Genomic DNA, 11712 nt, shown 5'->3' with positions numbered 1-11712 from the left:
TTACTATTGGATATTGTTATTGGTTATTAGTATTTGTTACTACTATCAATTGTTGTTACTACTATTGATTATTGTTATCAAAGTCAATTATTATCACTAATTATTGGTTATTTTTACTATTATTGGATATTATTATTAATTATTGATTATTAATTATTATTAGATATTATTATTGATTATTATCATTATTATTGGAAATTATTACTAATTATTGGTTACTGATTATTATTGGAAATTATAACTAATTATTGGTTACTGATTATTATTGGATATTGTTATTGGTTATTGGTTATTGTTACTAGTATTGGGTATTATTACTGATTATTGGTAACTATTATTACTATTGCTTACTGTTACTGCTATTGATTATTGTTACTAAAGCCAATTACCATCAGTAGTTATTGGTTATTATTACTACTATTGGATATTATTACAGGCTATTGGTTACTGATTACTATTAGATATTATTACTAGTTATTGATTATTGTTACTACTATTGGGTACTGTTACTAATTATTAGTTACTACTAATACTATTGGATAAGATTACTGGTTATTAGTAACTATTACTACTATCGGTTACTGTTACTGCTATTGGTTATTGTTACCAATACCAATTATCATCACTAATTATTGATTATTGTCACTATTATTGGATATTATTACTGAATATTGGTTACTGATTACTATTGGATATTGATATTGATTATTGGTTACTGTTACTACTATTGGATATTATTATTGATTATTAGTAACTATTACTACTATTGATTATTATTATCAAAGCTATTTATTATCACTAGTTATTGGTTACTGATTATTATTGGATATTATTATTGATTATTGGTTACTGATTATTATTGAATATTATTATTGATTATTGGTTACTGATTATTATTGGATATTGTTATTGGTTATTGGTTGCTGTTACTACTATTGAGTATTGTCACTGGTTATTGGTTACTATTATTACAATTGATTATTTCTATTGGTTATTATTCCCAAAGTTAATTTCTGTTATTGGTTATTGATTACTGTTACTATTGTTGCTTATTGTTACTACTGCAGTTATGGTATTCATGGAATTTTGATAATTTTTGACTGCTATAGATAAGTTGGTTGTTGATTAAGAAGCCATTAAACCACAAATAAGCTCTCCACAACTAGATATTGAGTGTATTCCTAGATATAAAAACTTATACTACGACAATGGCAAGGATCACAGCTAGCCACCAAATATGCTACTACATTCCAAAACCTCACTTGCAACTTGGATTTGAATGACAAAGCCGTTATCAATCAATTTTGATATGGATTGTAAAATAATGTCAAAGACTTATTAGTAACAATATCAAAGATAAAATCTTTAGAACAATTTATTGTCCTAGCTATTGCATGTGACAATCAATTATTTGAAAGATGTCAAGAACAAAGATATGGCTAGGGAGTAAAAAATCAAATAATGATAAAATAAACTTATTTAACAAAGTCAAAATCAATGCAAATTGATATGGTATGTTTTAAATCCTTTACATAGCAAGAAAAGAGCCAATGACGTCAAGAGGGCTTATGCTTATATTATAGAGAATCTAAACATATTGTTCAACATTATCCAAAGGAATAATATAATTACATAATAAAAAGCACTATTGCCAAAGAAAATAATGTGTCAAAAAATGAGTTGCTCCAACTACAATAGAAACCATATGGTTAGAATTATGTGTAATATTTAATAAAGGTCCTATTCTCTATTATGATACCTTACTTTTTTTTATAGTAGATGTTTGTTTACGACCAAAAAATCACAAAGTCTTAGCCTTGTTGGATTCAAGAGCCTCAACTTATTTTATGAATGAAGACTTTGTCAAAATATAAGATATATCTTTAGTTAAGAAAATCAAACTTATGCATGTAAAAATAATAGATGGACATTTATTATTTTTTAAAGATATTACATATGAAACTATTCTTGTAGAAGTAGCAACTAGTGGTTACAATAGTTTAGTAATATTTAATGTGATTAAGTCTCTTTCTTATCCAATATTTTAGGATTATCATGGTAAAAAAGATATAACCTTCAGATAGACTAGATTTCTTGTAATCTCAATTCTTTCCTTAATTTAGCTCAAGGTCTAGCTAGGCAAGTAGAAATCTATGAGTCTAGTACATCCAAATTTTTATTGATAGGTGCAAGAGCTTTCATACATGCCATAAATGAAGGGCCATCTTTTGTTATATATGCTACGTCCATTGCTGATAGTGAGAAGATATCAAGTACTATTCCTAGTCAGTATTAAGATTTTCAACATGTTTTTAAAAAAAAAATGCAAATATTCTTTCGGAGTATTATACCATTGATCTTCAAGAAGGAACTCAACCACCATTTGGACTAATTTATAGCCTATCACAAAATTAGTTAGATGCACTCAAAGAGTATATTGATGAAAATCTAGCTTAGAACTTCATACGCTATTCTAAATCTCTAATCGGCGCTTTTGTCTTATTTATGAAGAAAAAAGATGGATCTTTGCAGATGTATGTAGATTATTGAGGACTTCACAAGATCACTATTAAGAATAGGTATCCTCTAGCCTTGATTTTAGGACTTATTGATCAACTAAATCAAATAAATATCTATATAAAAATAGATCAAATAAGAGTATATAACTTGGTCTGCATAAAAAAAAGAGATGAATGAAAGATTACTTCCTAAACTAAGTATCGATATTTTGAATATAATATCATGCCTTTTTGACTCACAGATGCATAAATTACTTTCCAACATCTAATAAATGATGTCTTTTGTGATTTTCTTGATGAATTTATTATCTGTTATTTAGAAGACATTCAAATCTATTTTAAGAATATAAAAGAATATGAAGTTCATGTTTGTCTTCTATTACAAAAACTAAGAGATATAAGATCATATAAAAAGATAAAAAAATATGTATTCTATACTATTCAAGTTGACTTTTTGGAATACATCATTTCTAATAAAGGCCTTATGATAGATCCAAAAAAGGTCCAAACTATCATAGATTGGAAGATCCTAAGAATAATAAGAGATGTATAATGTTTTTTGATTTTTTCCAATTATTACCAAATCTTTATCAAGAACATTTTTCAAATTGCAGCTTTACTTATTTATTTGACTTGTAAAGACAAACTTCAATGGAATAAAGAAGCCAAAGCATTATTTGTTGTTTTGAAGTTGGAATTTACTTCTGCATCAACTTCATATTATGTCAATTTTTCTAAAGTATTTTTTATAGAAACAAATACATCAAACTTTTCCTTGGGTACAATATTATCACAAATAGAAATAGATGACAAATTCCATCTAGTAGCTTTTCATTTCAAGAAATTATGGGCAGTTGAGATTAACTATGAAATCCATGACAAAGAACTTTTTGTAATTGAAGATTCATTTCAAGAATAGCATCATTATTTAAAAGGCACTTTAAATCTAGTCACAGTATATACAAATCACAAGAACCTCGAATATTTCATATTGGTACATGTTTTGAATCTTTGCTAAGCCCGTTGAACCATGTCATTATCAAGATTTGATTTGAAGATCACATATCGACCTAAAAAACAACAAGATTTATGAGATGCTTTATCTAGATGCTCCTATCTTACATCAAAAGAATGAGATGTATCTTTTTATCAACAAAGAACAATCTTCTTGAAGCTAAAGTATTTTCATCTTCAAGCAATGAAATCAACATTGATTATTGATTCAACCTTTGTCAAAAAAATTCAAATAAGTATGTTCTTTGATCCTCTTATTCATGATATCAAAAATATTTCTTTTAAGTCTTATGATGTTTCAAAGTTTGAGTTCAAAAATAATTTACTCTATTTCAAAGGATGCTTATATGTTCTAGAAGGAGAAGCACGTTTACGTATTTTTCAAGCACGTCATGTCTTTTCAATAGTAGGACATTTTAAATACAATAAGACTTTAGAGCTTATATTTAGAGATTTTTGGTGGCCACAAATGTAGAAGGTGATAAAAGACTTTGTTCAATTATTTGACATTTATTTAAGATCAAAAACTCTTTGTCACCGACCTTGTAGACTTTTTCAACCATTGCTTATATCCAAACAACTATGGTCTTCCATTTCTATGGATTTTATTACAAATCTTTTAAGTTCAAGTTCATATGACTCTATATTTGTAATTGTAGATCGCTTCATCAAAATGGCATATTTTGTATTATATACAAAATCTATTTCAGGTGAAGAAATAGCTAAGTTTTTTATTAATAATATCTATTGCTATCATGGACTGCCAAAAGATATTATATTAGATAGAGGGACTCAATTTATATCAAGATTCTAGAGAGTCCTATTCAAGATTCTAAAGATGGATATAAAACTTTCTTCAACTTTTCAACATCAAATTGATAGGCAAATAAAATAGGTGAATCAAGTTTTGGAGTAGTATTTGAGGTATAGTATCAACTATCATCAAGATGATTGAAAAACTCTTTTGTCATTGGTAGAGTTTGCATACAATAATTTGGTAAATTCTTTTACTCAACAAATACATTTTTTTGCCAATTATGGCTTTCATCAACAACTTGATACTTTTGACTTTTCAAAAGTTAACAAACTTATGGTGAAAGATTTAACAAATCATTTTTCAAAGTGACATGCAATAATGACATTATTAAAAGAAGCTCTTGAACAACAAAAGATCCACATTGATGCTTGTCACAAAGAACAACTACAATTCAATGTGGATGATAAGGTATGATTACTTTATTGTAATATTAATACTACTTGTCCTTGTAATAAGTTGAACTATCATTATCTAGGACCTTTTCTTATTTGTGAATTAATCAATCATATCGATTATATTTCTTAGGGTTTGTGAAGATTAGCCCTATATTTCACATGTCCCTTCTTGAGCTGTATAAGATAGTGAATATCATGGAAATAAAATAAATGCCACCTCCTCCTATAGAAGTAGATAATAATTAAAATTTTGAGGTGAAAAAAGTTTTAAATTCAAGGAGGTGCCAAAAAAGGTTAGAATATGTTATTTATTGGTATAGATATGACATTAGTAAATGCACATGGGAGCTAACAAAGAATCTTACAAATGTAACAAAGAAGATTAAAGCCTTTTATCAACAAAATTTATCAAAAGTAAGATAAAAAATTGTAAAGTTCCATGAAATATGATGATCGCTCCTTGTGAAACTTGTCTCTAGAAGGAGTTTAGGGTGTAGGATTTAGGATTTAGGATTTTTGGTTTGTTTAGTTTAATTCAATATTATATCATCTTTGAGTGACTTTTTAGTTCTTTTGAGTGATATATGAATATATTTACGATATTCTTTCTTTAAGATTTATAGCCTTAATAGTAACAATTTTATGAGCTACTATACAAGAGAGCAGAACTCAATAGATTTTGTCATATATCTTGAAATAATATATTATATTTTTTACAAAAATTCCAACCTTATAAAATTATAGAAATTATACATTATATTTCTTCCTAAATAACTAGTCTTAGAAAAAATTTAGTCTTAGAACCTTCTTTGTTTAGAATCCAAATCTCAACACATCAAAAAAAATAAAAATAAAAATAAAAACTTATAATTCTATTATAATTAGGTCTAAATTGACTTACTTCATTTAAAAAAGATACTCAAAGATATCTCTTGTACAGTCTAAAAGCTAATATTATACGGTACTGAAGCCAAATACTTGAAAAAAAATAATTTGACCAAATAAGATATTTCTTAGGCATTCAACTACATAAAACTTCATTGTTCCTCTATGCAATAAAGTTGTTGATAGTAACAAAAAACTCTATTCCAAAGATTTGTTGCTATTCCTTAAACCTTTTTACAATATAGACACCTCAACCAATAGTAAAATAACTTAGTCAAAGGAAGAATTTACTTTGATCAAAAATAAAAGAATATATCTTTCTTGCATAGCTGCTTCAATCAAAGGTTAGTGGTTGCATTCATACTTTGTTGTAATGTCTCCTATTTCACAACACTACATGAAATCTATAAGATAAAAGAAAGTATTCAAAGATAGTATATAGTAAACTTAGAAAAGAATAATAGATAGAAACTACATGATGAGTAGAATTAGCTCTATTTATATTGAAGGATAATCATATATTTTCTAATTATCATTACAACTAAATTAAATGAGTTAAGTTAAAAATAATAAGTCACCAATGATAGCTCTTTAATAATTCCTTTGAAATATTCTATAACTTCTATTCTATAAATTAATATAGTACCATTTATAATATAATGAGGAATTGGATTGAAAAAGAAAAAGAAGAGAAGGAAGAGAAGAAGAGAGGGTGTTGATATAATCTTCTAAATACCTCATATAAATGACACCTGACAATAATATGCCTCATAATTTCTTCTCTTTTTTATATTAAAATCACCAACAATAAATCACTTCTTTCAATACACTTATTTTCTATCTCTTTATTCATTAAATAAGTCAAGCATAGAGTATTAGTACAAATATATATGATATATAAGGCATAGTAGCTATATAAAAAGAGCTAAGCTTTGCTCACTTATTTTGTAATACTTTGTTTTTTAATTTATGTATTATTTTATTTTCTAGAGTTCTAAAGGCCTTAAGTGTTAGGTTTTAGAGGTTTTAGTTTTTACAATATATTTCACAACAATGAAAAGAAAAAATATAAATAAATAAATAAATAAAAACTATTGTAAGACTCAAAGTTGTGATTTTTATTTATACTTTTACAATACACAAAGAATTCTATATGTAAACAAATTAAATTTGATGGCTAAAGATTCTAAATTCCAAACCTAATTGCAATACTCTAGTCTAAACTATGCATTAATAAAAAATTTAAGCATAATTGTATGCTACAACTTTGTCTTAATCATTTCTTTGAAGAAAACCACCTCTTTCTACATGGCAGTAGAATTTTTTAATAACTCTTGGCTAATCTTAGTAGATTCAATTGTCTACATGTTGGACAAATTAGGCAATATATTATGAAAAATGCAATAAGCAAAGATCCAATCTCTAATGGATTTCATATCCTTTATTCAATTGAGTTGGATATGAATTTCTTTGAAGAAAGCACATCGATTTTTTAGAATTTCAATACAATGTTTATTTGCAATCTATACTTTAGCTAAACAATAGTTGAACCCTTTGTTAATCAATTATTATGTGACTAGAGACTCATAGCTAGGAATAACCTTTTGATTCACACCATAGGTTGGATTGCTAAAAATTATTACTCAAGAGTAAAGTCTTTTTAAGGTTTTTGACTATCTCCATCTTTTTGAACATTATTATGTTTGTACAAGATCTAGAACAACTAGTGATTACATTGATAATACGGCACTCAAGGTCACAAACAACCTGCATATTCCTAGAGTATCTCTTTTTCTTGTCAAAGAATGTATCTTTGTCATTCTTAAGGCGCTGACTTAAAGAAAATTGTGTCTCATCAATAAGTCCAATGTAATGTTCAAAGCAAAGTAGGCTAACAAATTGGTTAATTTGAAGCCACCACATATATTACTATTTGAATGAAAGAATAGCTCAAATTATCCAATTTGTAAAGAAGTACATTGTATCATTGCCAATATCCCATATCCTTGTCAATCTTTTAATGCTTGCTCTATTTTTGTTTAATCCAAGATGCTCTATTGCTACAATCAATTGTTAAGTAATATCAATTTGTGTGCAATGACTTTTGTTTTTAAAAATGACGTGGTCTTTAATGGTTGAAAGCTCCATCTAAAAGCCTTGCTATGACATTCTCGCACTTTATCAAAATTGAACATTAGACTCATTTATAAAATAATTCAAAACTGAATCATGCAATTTGGATGTATGATTTTGAGTGAACATGAAATAAGAGTTGTTGATTGCATTTTGAACCACTATAAGTTTTTTGGTATCATTAAACTTAAAGAACTTGTCTTTAAAACTTATTGTTAACTTTCTCGCATTGTTCTTCAAATAAATTATTAAATTCTTCATCAACTGCAAAAATAGTCAATATTTCTAAGGCTTAGAGAATTTTCTATTTTTAGAATATTTAAACATGATGAAGTTGTGGTGTGGTATAGAATCATTGAGATTTAGGATTTATTGTGTTCTAAAGTGCAAAGATGAGATGATGTTGTAATATAAAAAGGAATCAAAGAAATTTAGGATTTTCTATTTTTGGAGCATAGAGACATAGTAAGGTTGTAGTATAGTATAGAGTCAAAGAAGAAAGAAAGTTGAGGTAAGTAATGCGGTATTTGATATTTCACCTTTTCTTCTTTTAATATTTTGATTTCAAAATCACCTACCTTGCAAGATGGATGATTTGGTGAAGTATCAAGTAATATTTTGAAATATCATAGAATACTTTGAAATCTCATTATGCATGAAATATCACCCAAAAAAGCCATGTTTGAATTCTCTAATGTAGATAATATTTTGGTGTTGATATTTGTATTTAATACAAATCTTGTAACTTTAAAAAAATACAACTTCTACTACAAATCTCATTATTTAGGTATGGAAATTGTTTCATCTCATTTTCTATCAATCTTTCATCCTCCTAATCCATCAGCTATAAGTAAAATTAAGAACTATATTAATTCTAAGACAACATATTATGAAGGGGCTTCCATTCTTTTGTAAGAATAATTGCTTAGTAGTTTAATAAAAAAAAAAATCATCTTCTAATATATAATTAAAGTTTGTGGTTTGATATTATTTTGGTTGATGTTTAGAAAGAAGTTCAAAATAGAAATACTTCAATTTGGAATCTTCCTTCAACATAAGATACTAGAATTAATACAATTTCATTTGACAGGAAGGCATGCAAAATCATAGAGACTTTCTTTTATTTAGTGTAGATTTTGAGGAAGTGAGAACGATGTTGCATTTCTAGTAAAGAGAATGTGGGATTTGTTACTCTAAAGATGTAGATGATGTTATATCAGTGTCATGGAACTTCAAAGGTTGGCCATTCCAAGCATTTGAAAAACATTATTGAAAAATCCAAATCTCAATCAACACAGTTGCGAGCTTGTTTCCTAACTGCAAATCCGAAACTTTAAAATCGTAGTTCATAAATGAATTTCATTCTACATTTTACCAACAATCGCTAAGAATCTGTTAGCAATTGAAGAAGCACATGGCATGACAGAACATGGAGGCAGAAGACCACAATGCATAGCTTCTGCTGAATACCTAATCTAACGCGCCAATCCTACCTGCCATAAAAATTCCAAACTTGGAGATTGTGGAGTACCGATAGGTGATCCGATTCTTGTCCAGGAGCTCACCAAGTAGCTGCCTGAACCTCTCGGGATCAGATGTCTCGCACTCGATCTCGTATGTGGTCCCATATTCGTAATGCGTTTCATCAAGCTCCAATTGCACCCCCTCCCAGTTGTACACGTTGCGCACATTCCTGAACCCACCCAAGCACAAGAACTTCTCACACTTGTACTCGCGGATGACTTGCTGAAGAAGCTTGCAATCAGATCCCACTAATTGAGATGGATTGCACACGCACGCTCTGGCTCGAGCAACATCGATGTCCTCTTCCACCTGCATGACATAAAAAGCCATTCGCGTCACACAGTATTGCTATTAGCACAATGTGCCAATTTCTTCAAAAACAGCTCCGATAACTCTCAACTAGCAGAAACCAGATAACCAATTCTTTCCAAGTGCGAATACAGGGACGAGAAGGCCACACTCTCCTGCCGCCAGGCATTCAAAAAATAACCTCTCCGAAAAGCATCGGGATGGTTTGGGGCATGCATCTTGAAAACAGAAATCAATAATGAACAGTTTCGAATATACAAGCATGACCTAGTTATGGAAACATATTTCCACGTTGTGCAAATTGATTCCAGCAACTGCAATCTCCATTCGATCGACCTCCTGGAGAATGGGCAAGAAGCTCAAATTCACAAACAGATAGGCGTAATGAAGGATTCCGGCGGATAGCATGAATGTTGAGAAGGAGAAGCAGAAATAGAGCTATCACCTCAGATCCACGACTAATGCCATCGATGATAACAGCCTTGCCCTTGAGCGAGACCACGCAGCGCTCGTCACCGTTGTAAAAGCGCAGGCGGAGCACCATGTTCTTGGAACTAAGCTCCTGTTGCGCTCCGTCGAAGAAAACATTCTGCTGGAGGTGGGTCACCTGGTAATGGGCAGTCAGCAGCGCCACAACTTTCTGATGGGCAGAGGCGTCGTCCAGGCGGATCTTCACCTCAACCTCCATTTGCAGCGACCAGGTGCTTCACAGCAACGCACCCACCGGCAAGCAACGCTGCAGACAAAGTACACAGACGAACTCAGTGAAGAGGGACACGAAGATGTTTGATATCCAGGCTTGGCCTAAAGCAGGCGATGGAGACCAAATGAAGTGTAGATGGAGGAGAGACCTAGAATTGCAGAAAAATAAACAAAAAAAAAGGAGGGGGGGACTCTCAAAACAGACGCAATCTCAAGACCCTTGCGACAATCGTTGAAGGCGAGCGAGAGAGCATCATCGCATGACCTCGAGAGAGAGAGGTTGAGAGACAGAAATCGCCTCGATGCATTGGCACCACCAAGGGCGTGGCAGTTCAGGGAAGGAGAAGGGAAGTGAGGGGGAGGGAATGGAAGGAAAAACAATGACTATAGATATTTTTTAAAAATTAAAATTAAAAAAATAATTCTAATATATTCTGTAATGATATTTTAGAATCTTAGCCCTAATACCTGTATTATATGGCCATTTAAATTATGTATGTTTTTTTTTCATTAAATTCTTTAAAATATTTCTTTATATTTCAGTTAATTTTTCAAAAATAATTTTAAAATAATTCAGCAGCACAAAATTTTGCAAGTTTGAGAAGGATGTAATAGTCTTTTAAAGTACAATATATATATATATATATATATATTTAGATTTTAAAACATTAATGATATATATGTAGATATGTTTTAATATAAATGTTGCTAATGCCACCATAGTTTTTGCTATTACCACTACATCTTGCTATCCACTTGACATATTTCTTCAATCATTTTTATTTAAATCAAATAATTAAAAAAGTATTGATAAAATAAAACTTGATTTTTTGGTTGAAGGAAAATTTGAGGTGGCATAAGCCAATATATATAAGTTTTATATTTTTTTAACTATCAAGATTTTTGGACTAATATAAAATTGGAAAAATCTTATTTTTATTGCTCTATAATTTCTATACTATGCCAAATACAAAAATTAGGTATACTTGCTAATACATAAGTTTATAAAATAAATTCTTTCAAACTTTTTATGTATTCATATTAGTATTTGTTTTAAATAATAATAATATTATTACTATCATTATTTATAAAAATAATAATAAATTACATAACAAAAATTGGATTCAACATTGTATAATTTTGTTTTGTTAAAGAACTCTTAGAAAACTTATAAAAATACTATTCGAATTTTTTATTTTTATACAAGTAAATAATTTACAATTTAATGTAAAAATTCTATTAGAATTAAAATTATTAAAAATCCTAAATCCTAAATCCTGAAACCTAAAACTTAAGTTTAATAAAATAATCAAATATTAAACTTTAAAACATTTTAAGAAAATGATTCAAAAGTAGAAGGAAGATGAAATATATATGATAAAATTTGAAATAAAAATTTTAAAAAATACTACAT

The 11712-nt window shown here is 28.9% G+C and overlaps 1 protein-coding gene across 3 annotated transcripts; it reads right to left on the bottom strand.

Moving 5' to 3' along the window:
- Window positions 1–9092: 9092 nt before the first annotated feature.
- LOC112287461 (triphosphate tunnel metalloenzyme 3) lies at window positions 9093–10646 on the bottom strand. 3 transcript variants are annotated; one of them, XM_024530465.3, is made up of 3 exons: window positions 10504–10646; window positions 10042–10332; window positions 9093–9596 (listed from the first exon to the last, which is right to left on the bottom strand). In XM_024530465.3, exons 2-3 carry the CDS (start codon window positions 10282–10284, stop codon window positions 9234–9236), a joined length of 606 nt encoding a protein of 201 aa, XP_024386233.1. In that variant the 5' UTR covers window positions 10285–10332; window positions 10504–10646; the 3' UTR covers window positions 9093–9233. The 3 variants fall into 3 exon arrangements, with proteins under 3 accessions (XP_024386233.1, XP_024386235.1, XP_024386234.1); XM_024530467.3 differs by having other exon boundaries at window positions 10564–10646; XM_024530466.3 differs by having other exon boundaries at window positions 10448–10564.
- Between the last annotated feature and the right edge of the window lie 1066 nt (window positions 10647–11712).

The sequence above is a fragment of the Physcomitrium patens genome, chromosome 10 (assembly GCF_059467195.1).
Source record: "Physcomitrium patens ecotype Gransden chromosome 10, ASM5946719v1, whole genome shotgun sequence".
Taxonomy (NCBI): Eukaryota; Viridiplantae; Streptophyta; class Bryopsida; order Funariales; family Funariaceae; genus Physcomitrium; species Physcomitrium patens.
The sequence above is the reverse complement of the archived record's forward strand: the minus strand, read 5'-3'. Positions and strand labels throughout refer to the sequence as shown.